Genomic DNA, 23,680 nt, shown 5'->3' on the forward strand with positions numbered 1-23,680 from the left:
AATTAAGCAAGGAATGCAAGCACAGTTGAACTTCTGTTAAAAACATGTGTTATATCATGGGATGAGGCACCTATGACACATAGAAATTGTTTAGAGGCACTTGATCGCTCTCTCCGTAATATTTTATGCATCCAAGATCCTAATTGTGTTAACAAACCATTTGGAGGAAAGGTTGTGGTATTAGGGGGAGATTTTTGACAGATACTACCAATTGTCAGAAAAGGTAGAAGAGAAGATATTGTGTATTTTGCAATTAACACATTAAATCTATGCAAAGAATGTCAAGTTTTCAAGTCACACACAAATATGAGACTTCTTCAGAATATATTAAGCAATTCAGAATATGCATCAATGATGAATTTTAGTGAGTGGACTTTGAAGATTGGAAATGGTGAATCAGGTGAAGGAGATGAAGAAAATTCAATTACTATTCCAGCTAACTTGATTATCAAATATATTGAAAATCCAATGGAAGATATAATAAGAAGCACAAATCCTGATTTATAAATGAAATTCACAGATCATAGTTACTTACAAGAGAGAGCTATACTTGCACGTAACTAATGAAGTTGTTGAAGAACTTAATGATTATGTAGTATCATGTTAACATGGTGAAGAGCAAACATATTTAAGCTCAAATTCCATATGCTTCCTCAAATATTGTTGACCAAGATCTATTGTATCTAGGTGAATTCTTGAACACATTAACATTACCTGGATTGCCAAATCATAAATTAAAGTTGAAATTAGGTTTGCCTATCATGTTAATTCAAAACCGAAACCAAAATGTAGGTCTTTGTAATGGAACAAGATCAGTAATTAGTAAATTGGGCACACGGGTTATAGAAGCAAAGATCATTATTGGTACCAATATTGGAATACATGTTTTTATTCCAAGAATCACCTTGTCTCCAAGTGACTCTAAATGGCCATTTCTTTGGAAGAGGCGACACGTTTCAATTTCAGTATGTTTTGCAATGACATTTAATAAGAGCCAAAGGCAATCGTTGAAACATGTTAAAGTGTATCTATAAATTTCGTGATTCGTACCCCCTTTAGATGACATATCAACATGTTGGTTCATTCTTGCAAATGCGGGGTGCGCAGTACTTAATCTCCCTAAAAGCGGTTTTAGACTCAAACTGACATAAGCTTGGGAGTACCCGATGCCTCTTAAAGTTAAGTAAGGAGTCGCCACCTGGTTATAGATCTAGGAACCAAAGAAAAGACTCCATGAAGGTCTTCCTACTAGATAAGGTTCGGAGTTAGTGTAGAAGATAGGAAGAGGTTAGGCACCCTAAGCCTGATTAGCCATACCTAACCTTCATATATCGTTGCTTGATTTGGACGAGAGTTAGATTTATTCTAGAGGTTCAAAAGTGTGCATTTGCATCTAGACCTAGGTGTAGTCTACAGGTCATGTGAGACAAATATGAAAAGCGAGGTAGACATGTAAGCATGAAAGCATAGAAATAGGCAACAATATTAGCATGTTATCATGGTAGGGATAAAGGCAATTGAGTATTCAAGTACACAAGCATGTAAGTGAAAAAAGACAAAATAACATCTAAGTATGTGTTTGGATCCAACTTATCATGTCCACGTTTTGCTTCTTCTGCATTTTCCCTTTTTTTTTTTTTAGCTCGCATTTGTTGACTTTTCCACGGTGAACAATGCATTTGTGCACTGTTCACAAACCCACAAATTCCACTTTTTCAGCAACTTTTTCACTAAAAATGAGTCTCACGATACTATTCACACATTTAAAAATTATTTTGCTACAGTATTTTCAGTTTCAGCAAAATAAGTTCTATCCAAAAGGACCCTAAGTGTGTGCATATGTATACCTAATTATGCATATGCACAGACACATGCATATGGATACCAAACAAAGTTGCGAGTCTTACTCCAAAGGATGCTTAAGTCCTATGAGGAGAAAATATTAATTGAAGTGAAATCTTCATTAATTGATATGTTTTTTTCTCTTTATTAGACTTAATTTGTCTCGATTTGATATTAAGGATCTTACATCTTTTAAGGCTTAAGAGGATTTGATTAATTAAGGTTTGATTGACTTGGCTTTTGATGTTACCATTTAAATTCAAAATAAGAAAAGATAATAAAACATGGCATTAATGATAAATAAAGTAGAAAAGGAAAGAAATCTGGTTGGGTCCAAATTGGCATACGTCGTAAGAAAGTAACATACACACTCTTCTATCGGAGTACGCATTTGAGATTCAAAAATAGATTTCCAGAAAAAACAACCAAAACAAGAACTCTAGCAATCTAAAAAGTGCATACATAGGGCTATGGATGCGTATGCATCTTGAGGAAGATTAGAGTAATTACAAGTTCTTAACACAGTCAAGGGAAATTAACTAAACCAAAGGCACATAATAGATTATGTACATGCAAAACAATGTAAAATGCTTAAAAACAACAAGAAACATAAAGGAAACAAGAATTTAAGAGGAGAGTGTGGATCATGTTAAGGCTTTCTTTTCTCACAACCCTAAACATATATAAGGATTATTTTAAGGGCCATCATAGCTAATGCATGTGGGTGCAACTTGATGCAAAGGTTTTTCACAAGCAAATTGTGATTGGAGACCAATTTGCCCTAGTTCACCTTTCTCTTGAAGAAGCTGCTACATTTGTACACCGTAGGGTTTTGTAACCAAGGAGCCTCGTAATCTTCATCGTGTTGATATAAGATACTGGGATTCTTTTACTTATAACCGCTTATTATGATAATAGTAGATTTTTGGGAATGGTGACCTTAAAATCACCCGGTTGAGTTTTTGCCTTGGATGTTTTCTCCATTTGTAAACAAATCATCGTGTCAACTTTATTTTCCGCTGCATATTAACTTAGTTGGTGATTTGTTTGTGTTACTACATGTATTGCATGTTAATCAGATTAATTAATTAACTTGGCTAATTAATTGGTTAATTCATCACAAGGGGTCAATACGTTCTTGGCCTATCATTTAGTATTATTTTGATCATTAATGTTAACTTAACTTGGAAAAATTACATATTATAATGTTTTATTTTATTTTTTTGGCATTTGTTAACTTAAAATTAATTTGGAAGAGCAAGATGGAGTAGAAGGATTAGTTTGATATGCTCATGCATTCTCTTTACACTTTTTCCCTCTAACACTTTCATTCTTTTGGATCAAGACAGTGGAGGTCCTGCAGGTTTGTACCCACCTCTTCTATCATTTATTTAGTATTATTTTGGTCATTAATTTTAACTCAACTTGGTGAAATTATAGATTATAATGTCTTATTTTTTGGCAGTTGTTAACTTAAAATTAATCTGGAAGAGCAAGATGGAGTTGAAGGATCAGTTTGATGCTCACGCATTCTCTCTACACTTTTTCTCTCTAACGCTTTCATTCTTTTGGGGAAATGAGTAACAAAATTGGAAAGAGAAAAATATTCGGATCGACTTAAAAAACAGTTTTTCATGGAAATGAAAGGGTGTTGATGCCGCTGTCTTTGATTGTTTAAGGCCGAATGTTGTTTTAGTAATTTTTCGTACTTGTACAACTGCCACTGTCCTTAAAAATTCCAATCACCTAAAATTTTAGTCATTAATATCAACATCAGTTATTTTACCTTTACATATACATAAAACTATTAGGTTACTTATGAGAAACCGATTCTTAGTCATACATATTTAAATTTAATATTGAAACAACTGAAATTACAATCATTAATATTCACATCAGTTATTTTACTATTCATGAGAGTAAGGGAAGACATAGCAATGCTATGGACACATGTTAATTTATTCGGTGGGCTCATCATTTGCTGATCATTGGCATGAATGGAATGTGTGGTTGCTAATGAAAACACAATAATATTGATTAAGACATGGCTAGGTTGGCACTTCAAAATTATGCAGCACAAATCAAAGCAAATGGCTAGATTGCCTGTTTTTGTAGTATACGGTAGAAGAACCGTAAATCTTGGTACTTAGATTTGATGGCCATTGATATGAAACTCACACACACACACCTGCCTTCCTTTAATGTACATTAGGGGAATTAGAAAATTTGTGCATATAATTGATAAAGGGCCATATAGTTTACAATGTAGATATCATTTTTTGAATGTATCAAGGCCTAAAAAAAGAATAATTTGTAGACTTAAAAGGGTATTGAAAATGAATTTTTTGAATCAAAGACCAAAAAGAATATGAACTACTCTAACTACTATTATGGACTGGCCAACATAGAAGGGGACAAAATGTAAAATATGGACTGGTAATTGAACTGTTATGTGAATCAAATAATGATGGAATATAACTACTATTATCAATTCTAAATCAACCATGAATCCTACAATATATTGGTGATACGTATATAACGCAGCTTGAGTTGTAATAACATAACAAATATTAAGTATAATAAGACTATCCTAAAAAAGATTATCACGCACAACGCATAAGTTTGCAACTAGTTATATATAAAAGCTAAATTTTTATGAGAAGTAAAATAAGTGTAATGAGATGTGTTTGTGACACATCTTATGATCCAACACTAGCATTTCATGGATTATTTGTTCATCATACAGTTTTTTTTTTTTTTTTTAAATCTAACTTTTGCTAATTATAACTTTTCTAAACAATCTATTTTCAAAAAGCTGAAAAATGAGTTATACAAAATAAACATTATCATGGTGATAATGTAAAATTTGTTTTTTTTTTTTTGTTAAATTCATTATATATTAGATTTAATATTTATGTAGATGAATGAAAGTGTCTTTTTGAAAATTCAAATCCTTACATGGTAATGCAAAGCAAGCATACCTTTTTTTTTTCTTTTTTAATAAAGGAAACTAGGTGACATTGTTGATGCAAATGAATTAGAAATTCTTGTGATCATGCCCAAGCATTATTGTGAGCAATGGTACTATTTTAGATAGAAATCCGTCTCCAAGCATTCTTCTATATCATTGTAAATATGATAATATGGGCTGTAAATAAAACAAACCGATCATGAACAACTCAGGCTTGACTCGATAAAAAGGTCGTTCATATTTTTTTTTTTTGTTTATAAATAAGCCAAGCTTGAGCCTTAGTTTTAGGCTCGTTTAATAAACAAGCCAAGCCTAAGCTAAAAAATTTGTTCACGAACAAGCTTGTGAGCTATAAGGCTTGATATAAAACAATTCAAGTATAGACTCATTTATAAGTTTATATGTGTTAACTAAATACACTCATTACGCATATCTTAATTATAACATGGCTAACATGGGACCACTATTCATTACTTTAATTTTTTTCTTTCCCTTTAAATTGACCAAGAGCCATTTTAGACTTTAATTACATTTAAAAATAAATTTATTAATTAAGTGGATCACATATGATTCTTCTCCATCAATCATTTAATGTAAAGTTATGAAACATGCTAGTATATTCCCATTCATAATAGATACAAACAAGGTTTTTTTTTTTTTTTTTTTTTTTTTTTTTTTTTTTTTTTTTTTTTTTTTTTTTAAATTTAATTATTTAAATTTTTAATTTGAATAATGGCTAATCATAAGTAGGACTAGACGCATGATAAAATGAGTAAACTATTTTTTTCTTCTTCTTAATTTTAGAGATTTAAGCATTTGATAATGTAATTTTCTTAGATCTCAAGCTCAAAAGCATGACCTGAGCTCGAGTTTGAACTTAATATTAAGCTTGAGCTTGACTTGACTAATTATCAAGCCAAGCCAAGCCAAAGTTAAGCTTTTTGGCTTTTCCACAAACTCAAGCTCAAACATGATTTTTAGGCTTGTCACAAGCTCGAGCCACGCTTGAGCTTTTGACTTTTCCTGACAAACCAAACTTGAACATGCACTACTTGACAAAGCTCGACTCGTTTACATGCTTAAAGACAATTTTATACATTTTGTCTTCCCTTGACCAATAGTATTGCCACAGTCTTATATATATCTATTGTGGGTGGTGGAAACCTTTAAGGGAGGACGTAGCAGGATAGTACCATGATTGCACATGTTAGGTTTGACACTGGCTAATCCGCCAGATTAAGTCTGACACATACACAAGTCTAGCACCAGCACGATTTGTTTGATAAGAAATGGAGCTTTGCTAAAGTTTAATTGATGGGTCTATTTGGATAAGCTGTTTCAAATGGTGCGTTTTAAAAACTAGTGTTTTTAAAACGTGCATTTTGAAAACACAATTTTGAAAGCCACAATTAAACGTTTGTTAAAACTTGTAAAAATTGCAGTTTGAAAACTATAAATTTTTTGTTGTGGGTGCAAATTACCAAAAAGACTTAATTTTGATGATAAGGATATATTGTCATTTTAAATGTAGTCCATGCTAAACATGTTAACACAGTTATCCAGTATTGTCACTTCCCCTGTGCGGCTGTGCGCCACTACAAAGCTTTTTATTATTATTTTTTTATACTATCCCTACTACAGAGTTAATGACAACTAAATAAAGTAATAGTATTATATATGTTGCTAATCAATATCAACCACAAAAAAGAGAAGTAAAAATTCCAAAAAGTGAAGAGACCAAATAGAGGGAGAGAGAAAGAGCAGTGGGTCTCTTCTCAACCAAATAATTGCAGAGTTCACCATTGAACTCATTCTCGCAACTTTTAGTGTGTGTTGCATGATCTTCGTTCCCACAAAACAACTTGTGCCAAGAAGTTGCAAGCATTGGAGAGTCAGATTAGACACAGACGAGAATTTTACGGGTTGATAAATTTGTTATTAAGCAAATACTTGAGGGTATTTAAGATATGGAGATCCCTAAAACATATTGGATTTGATTTTTTGAGTAGTCAAATACAACAGAGTATGAAAATACTAATTTTGAGGTTTTCCAAAGAACGAAAAACTAATGCGATTATTATTATTCTTTTTGTGAGAATAAAAAAGAGCACCCACACTAGATGTGGGATATGTGCCAAATGCTAAATATTTGGCACATATCCCACACCAAACCCAATTTTAGCCCATTTAGTAGATGTGGAATATGTTATTTTTTTTGCAACATTAAACAGTACCGTGGCAAATTTGCCATGGTATGGAATGCATGTGGCAAATTTTTTTTTCTTTTAATGTGTAGATTGTGTTGATGAGTTGTAATAAATATTATTTTAATGTGTAGTAAATATTATTTTAATGTATAAAATTAAATTATAAAACATCTGATAAATAGGATGTTGTAAAATGATGTGGTAAAATAATAAAATAAGCCTTTGGTATGGTAAAATGACATAATTTTTAGAACATCTGCTACGGATGCTCTAGATTGTGTTGATGAGTTGTAATAAATATTATTTTAATGTGTAGTGAATATTATTTTAATGTATAAAATTAAATTATAAAACATCTGATAAATAGGATGTTGTAAAATGATGTGGTAAAATAATAAAGTAAACCTTTAGTATGGTAAAATGACATAATTTTTAGAACATCTGCTACGGATGCTCTAATGCAATTAGCTTGTGTTCTAAAAGAAAAAAGGGGGGATAAGTAAATTACGCGCCAGGTAGGGGTCGAACCTACGACTTTCTGCTTAGGAAACAGACGCTCTATCCACTGAGCTACAGGCGCTCGTTGATATATCTCTCTAGCTTTCAATAAATACATATACAAATGTCTCACAAAAAATTAAATCATAATTACCAAGTATAAAAGATTAAAAAAAAAAAAAAAAACCCAGCTCCTTTCCCTCCGTGTCTACTTTCTCCCTGCAACCCTAGCTCTCTCTCTCTCTCTCTCTCAGAAAAGCTTTAAAGCTCTTTTGACCGTTTTGTCGTCATCACATCAGACGGTTCCCTGTACTTCTCCTCCAATCATATTCTGATTCTATTAATCACTTTTCAGCCATCATCATCATCATCAAGTGACAGTAGTATTTTCTGTATTTTTTTTACCACACTAATATTTTGTTTTACACACGAATAAAATTAAAACCACAACAACAACAACAACAACAACAGCAAATTAACAAAATCGTGAAAACGATGTCCGGTGGTTCCGATGTGGCCGATACCACTTCCCTATCCTGCGCTCGCTGTGGCAAACCTGCTCACCTTCAGTACGTATTTTCAGTTTTCAATTTTCACTTCTTTTTTTTTTTTTAATAAATTATTATTATTATTATATTTAAAAAAGGGTATTTTGGTTTTATTAAATTTATCAATGAATGCAAAGAACTTGAGAATTTAAGCTATTTGTATAGTGATTTTGGAACTTAGGGATAGGTATTATTAGGGGAATAGGCATTACTCGTTACATAAGCACATTCTTGTTGCAGCAATGTGAGCTGCAATCAATGACTGTTTTTATTTTATTAATAATTTTCGGTTCAACTCTCGAGCCTTGTAGCTCAATTGGCACCTCTCCAAAAAGAGAGTTTAAGGTTCAAATTGTCCTTAACCAACTATTTTGGTCCCTTAAAGTTTTTTTTTTTTTTTAAAATCTCTCAACTTTAAAAAGATCTTTTTTAATCCTTAAACTTTGTAAAAGAGTTTTTTTTTTTAAAAAAAAAAATAGTTTAGAGATAAAAATATGAATGAAAAAGATTTTTTCAATAGTTTAGGGATGAAGAAAGATAATTTTTTAAAGTTTTGAGGACGGAAAGTAAAACATTTTCAATAATTTAAGGACGAGAGACGAAGTTTTGGGGAGATTTGGGGACCAAAAAATAGTATTTTACCCTCGGAAAAAATGATTTTTGGCTCAACTTTCATCTGTTTTAAAGGTTGAGGTTTCGATTTAGTTTGTTGTGTCAGATAAATCTTCCATGTGATTTTGACTAGATATGGAATTTGGTTAAAACTCTTATGCACTGCCGTTTAGGATTGACGTTTGTTTTTGTTTGTAGGTGTCCCAAATGTGTGGAATTAAAGCTCCCTCGTGAAGGCGCTGCTTTCTGGTGTGTAATCTTTTCCTGCTTTTGTTTTACTTGTATGAACATTTTTATGCAATATGTGCTTGGAATGGCATTTTTTTTTTTTTTTTCCTTTTCAGTTTTGATTTATTGGGATAAATCATATTCATGTTCATGCCCTTGGGCTATTGCTGTCCCTTGGTTTCGGTGAATAATGCTCATACCATCACAAATACTGTTTTCTTCAGTATTAATATTTTGCTTTGAAAGCAAGCATTAAGGGTTGTCTTTGACTGGAAATTCTGATTTCTTGAATCAAGTGTTTTATGGATATTTTATTTGTGAAAATTGTGAGTAGAACTTGCCAAATGTGGCATACAGTAGTAGAAAGTAGATGAGATTGAGACTTTGTAGAAATGTGGACTTCACAGTATTATGGGAACTTCATACTTCTTAGGTTTGGAACAAGTCATCAAACAATATGCATATCTGTATGCATCCAAGGCCAGATTGATCATTTGAAAATAATGGGTTATCATTATATCTGAGTTGATTTTTAGTTGCAAAATTTTGGCAGAGAATTGCATGATGGAAGGCTAATTTTTTTGTGTGTTTAAACTTGGTTACAGTACGTGCAGGCTGGCTCTACAACTTATACAGTTTATTCATTGAAACATCGCATTATTTTATTGTGCCTGAAGGGATCCATTATTTGACATGTTCTGTGTCTCCTAGAAAATTTTATCATGGCACCTGGATATCTGATTGAGACTAACTTGTCCAGTTGCATCAATTGTAGGGGTGTTTGAAATGAGCTGTCGAGTTCTATGACACTCCATGTAAAACTTTCAAATATTACATTCAAATGCTATGGGATGCCGACTTGGTCCATGATACTGGGTTGTGGAGATTATGCATGAATTAAGCATGTTGAGTTAAAATGCAGATAACAAGAGGTGTCTTGTCTTGGTGGTAATATACAACCATCATTGAACATATTTTGATGCCAAAGAATTTATATGCTAACACTGTTGGCTCTTAGTTTCATTTCATATACTTGTATGTATTAATATTGGACACAAGGAGAAAGGCTTCTCATCAACTTCTTTCAATATAATTTGCACATTGGCCCTTTGACATCAACTAAAATAGTGTATATTCCTTTAAATTTGGATCAAATATGCTTTTTTATTTTGTGTTGTTGTTGTTCTCATATTATGGTTTATTTCTTATCAGCACTCAAGATTGTTTCAAGGCTTCTTGGAGCTCTCATAAAGCAGTGCATTTGAAGGCAAAGCTGTCCTCACTTGGGACAGGTACTCCACATGAACAAAATTCAGACTTACCTAATGAAGGTTGGCAATATTGCTTGAAGAAAGGACAGGCTCGAACTCAAAAACTTCCCCATTTTGACTGGACAGGGTATTTTTCAAGGATTATGTCTGCCTCATATTCTACATACCCTTCTGTTTATTCGTCAGGCATTTACGTCTGATAATTCTGATGCTACATTTAAGTTGGATAGGGATTTTTAGGTTTCAACACTGCCTTTCCAATTTCCGCGTTCATTTATTCTCCTATTCTTCTCTTAAATTTTTTTTTTAGGGTTTTTGGGGGGGGTGGGGGGCGATTATTCAATTATACAAATCTTCGAGGCTGTGATATCAGATAGAGTATTGTTAGCTGGTGATATATGACTGAAGCATCTGTTTGGTTCTAAGTAGTCTTAGATATATATAAAATTACCTAGATTTATTTGTAAATATTAGGACTTATGTCTACCAATTACCTAAATAATGGTTACTAAGGAAAGAAATTTAGAAACTTCCACTATTATGTGACATAGAGAGAAGATGGAAAAGTCTACCAGCAGTAGATTATCAAAATTTTGAATAGGCGAAATCAACTAGCAGCTAATCTTTTTTAAGGGCAGTGTTCTTTATTGGAATTTAGTGAGCTTTTTACCCTTTAATCTTTTATGATAATAATTTTTTTCTTATTACACCTCCTTGATTTTTGTTAAAGTATGCTTCACACCATAATTTCTTGTTATTGTCAAAGCATCTTGAAGGTGAAGGACATTAATAAAGTAGCCCTTTATATGGGTGGCGGTTATGGAAAAGATTCTTACTATGGACAATTTGAGGAAGAGAAGTATTTGTATTGCAGAATGGTGTTCTACATGCAAAAATAGTTGGGAAATCTATGGATCACTTTCTTCTCCTCTGTGCTTATGCATAAAGTTTATGGTCCTTGTTGTTTTGTTTTTTCGGCATCACATGGTGGTGCCTAAGTGTGTTGGAAGGTGTTTTTGGTGGTCATAATTCAGCAGAAGTGCAGATATATGGGGTGCTATCCCACTATGTATTATGTAGACTATTTGGAGAACAGATTTAATATACTTTTGAAGGGGTAGAGCGTTCAATTGTGGAGTTGAAACGGTTTTTCTTGGACTCCTTGTATGATTGGATGAGACTTTGAGCAGTCATTCTTTTTCTTCACTTGAGGAGTTTCTTGACTTATGTAACTTTAGATGATTTTTGTAGCATCCCTAGTACACTACCTGTTTACACAGGGAGCAAGTTTCTTTTTCTTTTTTATTTTTTTTAAATTTTTTTAAAGCATTTCATTACCTAAAAAAATTCATGTCTGTGGTCTCTTATTGTGCAGGGAACTAAGGCCATATGCTATATCTGGTAGACGTGCTGTACCTGCTCATATTGAGCTTCCTGACTGGGCAGCTGATGTGAGTTTTTTGACTCATTTCTTTTCACATGTTGAGTATCATTTTTCACACTCATATGCATGTCGTTTTCTTCTCACTGGAGGATTTTTTGTCCACAAATATGGATTCACTCAATATTTTAGACGTACTTTGTCCTTGCTGATTTGATTGTAGTTCAGCAATTGCTGAAGGTGGATTTTGTCTTTTCTAGCCAGAGTGCTGTGGGCACCGTCCACGCCCACACTCTTTATATTGAGTCAAATGTGGTTTTCATGCAGCTTTTCTTGCCGTTTGACTTGTAGGGTATCCCAAAAACTGAGCCCAATAGTGATCTGCAGCATGTTGTTGAGGTACACTTGTACTTACACTTTTGAGTGGAATTTTATGTGCAATAAAATTGGACCTTTTCTTTTGTTTTAGTTTACTTATTAATTCCTCTTTTATAATTGATGTATTTTGTTTTGAAGATCAAAACACCAGATCAAATTGAGAGAATGAGAGAGACTTGTCGAGTAAGTTCTGTTTGTAATTATCTTTTTTCTTATGACATCATTTTTTTAATGCATGCCAATATTGCATCATTGTCTCATCATCATTTTTTGAAGACAAGGAGCATTCCATGCCTGATCTCAAGCTTCTTTTTTTTTAGAACCTTACTTGATTGGTTCTCTGTGTGGAGAAACCATCATTTTTCTTCTATTTTGGATTTACTTGTTTTTTGTAATGTTCGTTTTTGATTTGTTCACCCCTGTATACTCCCTGTGTACTTGGGTGTCTCTCTCTTTTTGATATCAATGAATCTTTATTACTTGTCAAAAAAAAAAAAAAAAAATTGTCTCATCCTCGTTCTTCCTTAAAGCATGCATCATTGTTGACAATATACATGTATAGGAGCACTGTGTGCTGCATGCATCCTAGAAGACGAATTTTGCATAATGATTTGAGTCTTCATTATTGTTAAAATTTTATAATGTTGTTTATTGCTTTATACAACAACCAAGTTTGGTTTAGTCCTTTGGGTCAACTATGGATTTTTAACAGATTAGTCAGGATTGGCAATATATATTCTTTCTACCATTCTATATTATTTGAAGTCATACTCTCTATTACTTCTTTAATTGACATGTCCTTTTTTTCCTGCTACAAATGTTATTTTTGGTCTTCCTCTACCTTTTTTCACAGCCTTAAACGAGCCTTTTGTTTTTCCTCGTGCAAATTAATCTGTAAGCATACCAAACTAATTGTGTAATGCTCTTTAAAGATCCTATATCGATAACACATTCAATATTTTCGAAGCAAATAAGGATTCATTTTACTTCTTGTAGATGTCTCTATTTTTTATTTTATTTTTATACTGAACTTGGGCATGTTTGAGCATGATTTGAAACCTTTGCTGGTTTATTAAGCCCCGTTCATCCAGATAGATTCTCAATTTTGTTGTTTAACAATCATCATTCTTAGATTGGAAGGGAAGTTTTGGATGCGGCTGCTCGTGTAATACAGCCTGGTGTGACAACTGATGAGATTGACAGAGTGGTTCATGATGCAACTATTGCGGCTGGTATGAGCTTTTTCATTCTTTAGAATATGTTAGTACTTTTATTTTTTCCATTTTTTAACCCTTGAATCAAAATTTCCTTTTAAGCATGCAATATATGATTGATTAGATTATTTTAGCAATGATATGTCTCTCAGGGGTACTTTCAGATATGATCTTAAGGGTTGTCATTATTTTTGTTCAATTTACCTTTGTTTGTGTTGTAATTTAAATTTGTTTTTTGAGGAGTGAAACTGAGTGGGGATTGATTTGTAAAGTCCTCCATCCTATATGATAAGGGTCTTTCTATCTTTATCTTTTTGTTTAATTAGAGATTTTTTTTGGTGGTGGTGGTTTTGGGGCAGGCCCGGGGGGGGGAGGGGTAGGGGTAGGTTGGGGGATAACTAAGAAAAACTTTGTTAGAAAAATAAAAATAAAAGGAAATTATGTAGCATTCTTTGTACGCAAGCAGTGTACTTGGGCACCTACAAGAGCATCACCTAAAAGAACAAGCATCTAAAAACTCAAACAAATTAGCCCAAGAATGGCTATTCCAAATTGTTACTGACGGAGAACAAATTGAGAAAATGTCTTCCTGTGTTTGTGGTGGGCTTTGGGTTAGGAGAACTTGTGATCTAGATTTAGAATTGTTTAAGAAGGATTGTGGGATTGTAAAGAAGAAGAAAAAGAGGTTTTTAATGGTATTTTAGGGGTTGCATACCTGTGAACAGTAAATTGGAGAAAGAAAAGAAAGAAAGAAAGAAGAGAGCCTATATGCTCAAAACACTCAATTTTTTATTAATCAACTCTACATGCTTACAGTACATTGAGCACAATATATATAGACTCTTTCTTGTAGTAGTAGTATTAGGACTCCTTCGAGTACTAGGATTCCAAGTTTGACTAGTAAACTAACCTATTTGAATTAAGCCAAAGCCCATATGTAAATACCCATAAACTATATAATTAGTGTTGTTAAAAGCGCACTTAAGCGCAAAGTGCAGAGTGCACAGGCCTTGGGGCCTTTTCCTCTCTAAAGTGAGGCACTCTCTTTTTAGAGCTTTTATGTTAAGCACAAATTGTGCTTTTTTGAGGTTTTTTGTAAAAATTTTTAAATAAAATCTTGATTTGATTTTCAGCCATTAGATCTAAATATATTTGATATAAGCCATTGATTTAATATATAAAAACTAATAGTGTGGTGTGCTACCATACACCTAAGTCTACCTCTTTTTTTAGACCTTTTGGACCACGACCACACAAACAAACACTCAAGTCAGACAATTATGATGGTCCCTTGCTTAATGAGGATGATGATTATGTAGATTAGGATTGCATTGCATATTTGCATTGATTTTGTTAGGCAAAGATAACATTACTTAACATTCTAGTACTTTTTAGCCATTGCCTTTTTGGTTCTATACTTCTATTTTGATTCAATGATTTTTTGTAATCATGGCCATCAAATATCATGTTTGCATATATTTTGTAAAGCATGAGAGAATTATATAAATGTTGTATAAATTATATAAAATGTTTTATTGTAATTTATATTATTAATTGATCACTTAATTGTTGTATTCACCATTAATAATTTTTTTAAAATTTATTAATTTTTTTTTTTTAATGTGCACTTCACATCGATCAGGCGCTCGCTTGCGCTTTGCGACTAGGCTCCAGGATGCCTTTGCGCTAAAATGAGCTCAGCACTTTTAACAACACTGTATATACTGCTTATTAATTAATAAAATAAAACCAATGGCCCATACCCAACAATTGTAAAATTACTAAATACCCTTGACTCTAGAATGATCAAATAAAATATAAAAACCTCAATTAACTAGGATGGACACTTATTCTTGGGCTTTGCCTTAGCCTTAGGCCTCCTAAGAGAATATTCTTTCTTTAATAATGCTATGGTTGCACCATCAACCACCCAATCGTACAAGGTGCACAGCAAGAAATGTGCCCCTTTCAGCAAGCCAGCATGTCTACCACCCTCCCAGGCATGGTCCAATGTAGGCCAAAGCGACAAAACACCAAGGACCAAAGCTGGGAAGTAAACTCACAGTGAAGGAGCAAATGATCCACTAACAACACTTTTCTTGCACAAAATTTTCTACTACAAAGATCATTGTAAAAATTCCACCCTTTGCAGCTGTCCATTTAAAGAAAGCAACTTTGGGAGGAATGTTTACTCTCAACACACTCTTCCACGTGAAAGGACATGGGCTGCCTTGAGGAAGACGATTATAATAAGACCACCTCAAAAATCTTGTTCTTTGATGGAAGCCAACCTATCCTATCAATTCCACCCCCACCAATCTTGCAAGAATAAATAAAAGCAAAAAAAGATTGCAAAGTCTCCTACTCCCATTCCTGAAATGCCTAAGGAATGTGACATCACAAAGCAAATCACCATTGCCCCCTGCATAAGGTCCCTTACCGATGCCTCTTATGAATATGTCTCCATTGGCTTAGACCATAAGATTCTTTAATTGTCTAGGACACCCAATTTCCCCAATCAGTACCATGCTTGGTGTGAACCACTGTTCTCCAAAAGGACTACTTTTTCATAACATCTCTCCAAAGCCATTTACCAAAAATAACACCTTATTAAAGAGCATAAGATTCCACACTCCCAAACCCCCAGATTGCCTTGGCTCACACACTGTCTTCCAATCAACCAAAGAAATTTGAACTCATCCCCGAGGGCCGGGCAACCCATAGAAAATCCCTTTGTAACTTCTCCATATGATTGGCCAAAATGCAAGAATCGGAAACAGGGATTAAAAATATGTAGGCACACTTGAGAGAGTGCTCTTAATTAGTGCAACTCACCCACACTTTGCTAAATAAGTCTTTTCCTACCCTCCTTTCCATCTTCTTCAACAACGGGTGCCAGATTGCTTTTGGCTTGCTTATATGATTATATCTTTGCCCCTAATGGTAACCCCAAATACTTCATGGGCAGAGTAGAAAATTTTCAACCTAATAAAGCAGCCAAGGATTCCACCTTAGCAACCTCCCTTATTGGAACCATCTAAGACTTACCCAAATTTATCCTGAGATCAGATACAGCTTCGAAACACAGCAATACACCCTTTAAATAGCAGAGCTGTTCAAGATCAGTTTCGCAGAAAATCAAAGTATCATCTGCAAATTAAATATGAGAAACTATTGTAGAAATAGAAAGGAGAACATAGGTGTAAAGTGTTGGCAGAAAGTAAATAAATAAATAAAATAAATAAAAAAGCCAAATTGCTTTAGCCTAATGGTATTGCATCCATTCCTCTAATAACAGGAATGGGTCCAATGCACGGTAGCAGTACAACTACAACAACAAACTTTAGTCCCAAATTTTGGGTCAGTTATGAATCCTCAATAGAGTACTTGCCACATGTATTCTTTTCCTCCATTGGATTCTATCTGAAGTCATGCTCTTTGTTACTTTCTTAATTAATTTCCTTTTTATTGCTTCCACTAACGTTATATTTGGTCTTCCTCTACTCTTTTTTTTTTTGGTCTCGCTCTCTTAACTTGGTTCAACTCACTCTTTAAGTTTGAATTTGTAAAAACATGTGTGCATGTAATTTGCGGACCAAACTTGATTTAGCTGCAAGGCTTATATTGGCATAATGCTTAGTGTTCGATATAGGGGATAGGATCTATCTGCTCTTTCTCTATCCGTCTTTTTTAGAGAGAGCGGATACAACGATATAAAAGGAATCGGGAGATGATAAAGGATTACATAGACATCTAAGGGGATGTCTATTCTATTCCTCTTTTTTTAGAGAAAAAAAGGTATCTCGTTTATCTATATTTTGTCTATCTATCATTGATCCTCTCTATGAATCAAGTCGAAAGACTTCATTTTTTGGTTCCCTGAAGCCCCGAATGGATTGGATCATTTCTGCCAATAAAATGAATGAGGAGCCTGTTCCGAATGCTTCTCCGATCAGGAAGTTCTCGCGAAGAGAATAAGATGCTGCTCCCCTCCTCTGTCTTTTCTCGCTTTGCTAATCTTCCCCTCTAACACGGGCCGGGCACAGGAGGAAGAAATCTAAGAGAAGAGCGTCTTCTCTTAGGTCCTTTTTTCTTTTTTTAGTGCAACACAGGAAAGTGCCCTCTTTTTGACCTGGATTTGATCAGCTCTTGATTGGTTTTACTTTCTTATTTGATCTTTTAATTGTAGTAAATCAGAAAAGTGTTCATTCACTGTTTCCTGGTCTGATCAGCATGTTGGTCCAATGTCCATTTCTGGTTACTGTGATTTTTATGGGGGCAATGACACATGCTTGTATCCATCATCAGATTGAATTGGATGATATGTCAATACCTTTGATATGTGTTTGGCAATGCTGCCTGCTTTTTGCCCTTGTAAGATGGCTAAAGCTTCTACTAATCTTGTGAGTTTTCATCCCTGTATCAAATGCTGGAGTCCAAATTGGTTTTGTGAGTTCATTCTTCAATTACATCATTAGAGCCACTCATGTAGACTACCAAAATTTTGTGGGTGATAGTTTGTCCGAATGCTTTGATTACTAGGGTTATAATTAAGACTGTCATGCACAGTGGCATGTTGTTTCTTGTTTGTAACTGTTGGGCTGTGCCTGTGGTAATCTAGTGAGACACATGTAATTGGACTCATGGTGATCTGGCAACTTTTTTATGTGCCTCTGAGGGTAATTGTCTTTGTGTGGTTTTTTGAATTTCTAGATATGGCAATGTGAATTTTTTACATTTAATTAGTAAATGATCTGCTAAATTATTCTTGAAATTTTACTTTACTGCAGGAGGATATCCGTCTCCTCTCAATTATCATTTCTTCCCAAAGTCTTGCTGCACGTAGGTACTTCTTTGTGTACTCTCTTATGAAGATTCTTGGGATTCTATGGTATTGATCGAGGAAATCTACTTCAATTTGTCTATTTGTTGCAGGTCAGTTAATGAAGTAATTTGCCATGGAATTCCGGATGCGAGGTATGTGTGTATCAATCAGGTCAAATTATTTTTTTTTAGTCCTGAGTGAATTCTGATGCTTTTTCATGTCTCACTTCTTTGACACTCTCTGCAATCAATTTTTTGAAACAATAAACATCTAATGATCTTGTAATTTTACCAAAAGTATGTTATAGTTTTGGGTTATGTTGTAATTATTCTTTTTTATGGCTCATTGGTTAATTTCTTAGCAGACTGACATGTATTGCTTTTAGTTACAATTGAGTACTTAGGATTTCATGTCTGAACATTTGTGGTATAAGTCATGCCATATTTTTGTTTATAAGCGATTCTAAGTGGGTAGCAGAACTGTGCTTTTGTGTATACTTTCCTTTTGTGAGCTTTTGTAGTCGGCTTTGTATTTCTCATTGTCTAATTGTATTCTAAAGAAAACTTTCCTAAGCAGATTCTGTTTTATTTCCTACAGGAAATTAGAGGATGGTGATATTGTAAATGTTGATGTAACTGTGTACTATAAAGGTGTCCATGGTACGAAACATTATACCCCTTTGAAATTGATTCAAATATTGCCAAAGAAGCTCTGTATTTAACTGATAGGTGACTCATTATGCAGGTGATCTCAATGAAACGTATTTTGTGGGTAATGTTGATGAAGAGTCTAGACGGCTGGTTCAATGTACTTATGAAAGCTTGGAGAAAGCAATAGCTATTGGTATGTGTTGGATATTTTAAGTAATATATGAACTCTCTCTCTCTCTCTCTCTCTCTCTCTCTCTCTCTCTCTCTCTCTCTGTGGTTAAGTGTTTTGGCTGGGACCTAGTTGAAACACTGGCACTTAGAAGAGGCGTCAATGTTCTTTTATTCTAGTGTAAACTTGAAACCAACTTCAGTAAAGATTAAAGATTGAAGTCTGATAGGATTATGCTGATGGCCTGTTTCATGTGCTTGTCAACCTTGATAAATTTAGCAAATCTTGGAATTAAAACTGCATTATGCTACAGTTCTTAGAGACTGATTAAGTCTTGTGCATGAACTACAAGGGTCATTTATCCAACCAAGTCTCCAGATATATATATTTTTTTGATGATTAGTGGGGTTCCTTGGATTGTTCATCCATTATAGAGTTCCTTGTTTCTATTAGACTAGCCATTTGATTTTTGTACTTTTGTTTTCATTGTTCCTTTTTGTTCATCATTGTGAACTTAAAGATTTTATTATTTTTTTTTAATAAAACTGCACTAATTACCTATATATATATGTAAGGAACTTACTGTAAAAGTGATATACTAAGCGAAGAAAAATCACGAAAAAGTAGAACTATCAATAATGTAAGTAAAGATAGAGAGGACTGAGCTGCTGAAGCAGCCCACCACATACAAAGTACACAGCAAGAGCAGCTTCAGATCCGTTTGGAGAATGTTCAACCTCCTCAAATGCTCTTCGATTGTGCTCCCTCCACACCAATCAAAATAAACACAATGGCACTCACTCCAAATCGTGCCATATCCTGTCCCAACATAACTTCCTTTCTAGCAGGCTAGAACTGCAGTGAGACTAGATGGCATAACTTATTGGACTCCAAAAAGACAGAAAAATCAAAGACCATAGCTCACTAGCACAAGCACGGTGAAGGATCTAATGACCCACTCTCCCAAGCTTTCTTGCACATATACCAATCATTAACACAAACCTTATGGAGTGGAGATTATCAATCGTTAGGACCTTACACAATGCAGCAGTCCAAGTGAAAAAAGCAATCTTGGTCGGAACCTTAACCTTCCAAAAAGCAATCTTGAGTGATGTCTGTATTCTGTTTTGGAATTGTTACTGTATTGGGAGGGACATTTTGGAAGGAGAAGAAATGGGGTGATCTAAAAAGCCGTTCCTTTTTGTTTAATGTGGTGTTTTTGGGGAGAAAGAAATGTCTGTGCCTTCGAAGGGAAATAAATGATCCAGGAGAAGTTGAAGTAATGATTTTTGAAGACCTTTTTATGATCGGACTTTGACTTATACGTTTTTTAGAACACTCTTTCTAGCCTTCCTAGATGCTTGAGCTTCTGTTAATTGTTATTGTATTTTTTTCTTTTTAAATTTTCTTTTACATTTTGATTGGGCTGTCCTTTGTATACTCCTTGTGTGCTAGGGTTCGTCCCTTTTGCACTTTTTTCAAAGATTTTTTTTTTTTTTTACATAAAAAGAAAATTTTATTTAAGAAAATAAGAAATGGCCTTAAACTATATAGGGTGTGTACAAAGGACCTCTTAACAATTACATTCTAAAGTTTAGAGAATTGAGGAATCCCTGAATGAATTGTTAATTTATTACATCTATGAAAATTCAAAAAGATGGAGTGAAAAGTATATTGATCATTGTTCTAGTTGACAATTATATTTATCCTTTGGTGGTTCAAGTTAAGCCTGTGACTTGCCACTAGCATAGCATAATTGACCTGCTAATGCCTTGGACTGGAAGATCACTTGATTGCTCATTAAATTTGATTAATCAAATTCGTTTTTAGTGAAATTTGATATCTTGCTAGCCATATTTTGGGTATCAATGAGTAATCTTGGTGATGGATGCACACTTCCTTTTTCTATTTATTTTTATATTTGGCTCTTCCTTTGTATATTACTTCTGTACTAGGGCTGAACCCACTTTTTTGTGGTTTTTGGTGATATTATTATCTATCAATGTTTTACTTTTAGAGTTATACTTCTTTTTAGTTGTGTATGTAATATTCAGATTATATACTTATGGACCTGGCTTTAAAAAAAAAATCTGAAAGACTTGCCGACTGTAAAATTTGGCTGAGTGATGTCAGCTGGGAAGAAAGTGCATGGGATAATTCTTTTATGGAGGGGATAATGGAAATTGACCTTGTTCTGGATATGTCTAATATGCAAAAGCTTATAGGGAATACCAAGATGTTTGTAGAGATCTACCTGTTTTTTATCTGGATTTGCAGAATTTATTGTTTTATACCAATTAGGCAAAGACTTTCAGTCTTTTACATCGCATTAGAACTTAAAATTTGATTTATAGTTTTTTTTTTTTTTGGGTTAAATTCAGTGAAACCTGGGGTGCGATTCCGTGAAATTGGGGAAGTTATTAATCGTCATACTACAATGTCGGGGTTCTCAGTGGTAATGTCTGGTCTGCAATTGTAAGATTTTCCTTTCTATTAAAATGACTGACAGTATTTAATAATTTCTTACTCTTTCTGCTCTATGACTAGGTAAAATCATATTGCGGTCATGGTATTGGAGAGCTTTTTCATTGTGCACCAAATATTCCCCATTATGGAAGTATCCTAAATTATTTTTTGCTGAAGGAAGTATCCTAAATTAAGCAGGCTTTTAAGCTCACTATTTTCTATATCAGTTAGATACTTTCAATTTCATGGGAAATTAAACAATAAAGTGTCATGAACTTTCTTTATAATACTGTGACAACAAAGAATTCTATTGCTTCTTTCTTGCATCATTTATGCATTGGTGACCCTAACCCAAGCAGGAAATAAAGCAGTTGGTGTAATGAAGGCTGGGCAGACCTTTACAATTGAACCAATGATCAATGCTGGTATTTTGAAAATTTGTTAAATTTGTGGGTATAATAGTTGAAAATTGATGCTTTATTTGCTAGCTTCATTTAAAGAAATGTTTTGAATAGGGGTTTGGCGTGATCGGATGTGGCCTGATGGATGGACTGCTGTCACTGCTGATGGCAAACGCAGTGCTCAGTTTGAGCACACTCTTCTGGTACATATGCATTTTTTACTTCTTTCATCATTGTTTTTTACTTTCATTTAGCGGTAGTAATGGTGATTCTTTTCTGATTTTTCTATAAGAATATAATTCAAAAAAAAATTAAAATAAAATAAAACTATTGCCAGCACCTGTGGAATTTCAAGCTTGTGTTCTTGAGGACCAACACTTATATGTTATATATCCCCTTAGTGCAATCATTTTGTCACCGTTGGAAGAAAATATGTATTGCTGCTTTAAGGTTTGTGTGATTTTTGTCCAATTAAAGGGATAAGTATGTCCATGACTGATGCAAATACTGGGAAAACTAGCTTGCAATGTTTTGGTGTTTTGACTGATTATTTGATGTTAGTCCCAATGGAGTTCCCAGACTGCCTAACGCACTCTTGACACCTTTTTATTTTCTTCCCATATGAACATTTAGGTGACAGAGACTGGAGTTGAGGTTCTTACAGGGCGGCTACCTTCCTCCCCAAATGTATTTCCTTGGCTAAATGCATAATAATTGGCAACTATCGGCAATTGTCTGTATGGTGAAACCTGCATCTGCCAATATCATGCCATCGGTGAACAATCACAGACACCGATTATTGATTGAGGGTTTTCTAGATTCCTACCATTTCCTTTTCTTTTGGATGCGAATGTGTTATTGGAAGTGTGCTTTGGTGTTTTACACCTTTTAAACAATCTTGTACTTTTTTTATTTTTGATATTTTTTGTAGTTGCTAACTAGTGTGTCTTGGATATATATATATATATATATATACTGTTGTGGTACATATGCTAGGTTAGAAGTAATTAATATTCATTTAAAATTGTTTTATAGTATGGTTTACACACACACACACACACACACACACACACACATACACACACACATATCCAAATCCTCAAATTTTTATATGGCCTCTTCATGGACAATTTCATAGCTTTGCCACTATATATAGATTATAAATACAAACTTTAATTCACCACTTTACAATATTAAACAAAACAATAAAAATAAACCCAATAGCCAACCAACCCATTTTATCTGGATGAGATTCAACTCACCTGTTTACCTAAATATTCACATGTATAATTATAAATCATTCAAGCCTCCATAAGGGCAATTGAAAGTTGATTTTGTGTGACTTAAAAAAAGTTTGGGGGTAATTCTTAAAGTTGATGAATTTTGTGGTCATTTTAGAGGCTTTAAGCATGTTACATGATCTTCATTGGTTTTGGAAGTTATTTTTATTAGTCTGGTGGCTTCTAAGTGGTATTTTACTCATATTAAAAACATTAAAGGTATTTTAATCATTTTGGAAGTTTAAGGTTATTTTCGTCATTTTGTAAGTTCAAGAGCATTTTAGCCATTTCGAGGGTTTTGGGTATGTTGTACAAATTTTGAAGATTTTAAGGATATTTTTATCATTTTAGAGGATTTCTTTTTTGGGTCATTTGCAGGACGGTATTTTGATCAATGAAAAATGTTTTCAATTTGAACTTTTTTTTTTGCCACCACAAATGCTCGAAAATGAGGAAACATTGTCTAGAAAAATGTTTTTGCTTTGAACTAATGGAGCTTGTGGGCTCACTGTCGTACAAGAGGCGTTGCTTTCGGAAGCATACGAAGATTGAGTGGACCTGAGAGGTGTAGGGTTAAGAGTTGTCACCTGGTTGAAGTCCAGGAACAACTTGGACTCCTTGCAGACCTTCAAACCAAACTTTGGGTTTGGAGATAGGAAGTAGGGGTTGATGATACCTTTGTGTCAATGGTGAGTGTATTTTTTTATTTTTTTTTTTATGGTGATTTGGATTGTGTTTT

General features: G+C 33.8%; 1 protein-coding gene and 1 non-coding gene across 3 annotated transcripts; one reads left to right on the forward strand and one right to left on the reverse strand.

Annotated features, from left to right (window-relative positions):
• Positions 1 to 7,527: 7,527 nt before the first annotated feature.
• Positions 7,528 to 7,600, reverse strand: TRNAR-CCU (transfer RNA arginine (anticodon CCU)). The gene has a single exon. It is a non-coding gene; the product is annotated as a tRNA-Arg (tRNA).
• Positions 7,601 to 7,695: 95 nt separating this feature from the next.
• LOC112025562 (methionine aminopeptidase 1A) lies at positions 7,696 to 22,649 on the forward strand. Of its 2 annotated transcripts, XM_024058229.2 has the most exons (16): positions 7,696 to 8,087; positions 8,877 to 8,927; positions 10,119 to 10,304; positions 11,553 to 11,628; positions 11,910 to 11,957; positions 12,075 to 12,119; positions 13,069 to 13,168; positions 17,941 to 17,992; positions 18,086 to 18,127; positions 18,573 to 18,634; positions 18,720 to 18,818; positions 21,176 to 21,249; positions 21,342 to 21,411; positions 21,620 to 21,685; positions 21,776 to 21,864; positions 22,295 to 22,649. In XM_024058229.2, the coding sequence occupies exons 1-16, from the start codon at positions 8,014 to 8,016 to the stop codon at positions 22,370 to 22,372; spliced, it is 1,212 nt and encodes a 403-aa protein (XP_023913997.1). In that variant the 5' UTR covers positions 7,696 to 8,013; the 3' UTR covers positions 22,373 to 22,649. The 2 variants fall into 2 exon arrangements, with proteins under 2 accessions (XP_023913997.1, XP_065632001.1); XM_065775929.1 differs by lacking the exon at positions 22,295 to 22,649 and having other exon boundaries at positions 21,342 to 21,440.
• Positions 22,650 to 23,680: the final 1,031 nt, after the last annotated feature.

The sequence above is a fragment of the Quercus suber genome, unplaced genomic scaffold, assembly GCF_002906115.3.
Source record: "Quercus suber isolate HL8 unplaced genomic scaffold, Cork oak 2.0 scaffold_122, whole genome shotgun sequence".
Classification (NCBI taxonomy): Eukaryota; Viridiplantae; Streptophyta; class Magnoliopsida; order Fagales; family Fagaceae; genus Quercus; species Quercus suber.

Coding starts and splice junctions, on each gene's coding strand:
- LOC112025562 (XM_024058229.2), top strand. CDS start 8,014: ATGTCCGGTGGTTCCGATGTGGCCGATACCACTTCCCTATCCTGCGCT. Junction 8,088..8,876: donor GGCAAACCTGCTCACCTTCA/GTACGTATTTTC, acceptor TTTTGTTTGTAG/GTGTCCCAAATGTGTGGAAT. Junction 18,128..18,572: donor CATGGAATTCCGGATGCGAG/GTATGTGTGTAT, acceptor TATTTCCTACAG/GAAATTAGAGGATGGTGATA.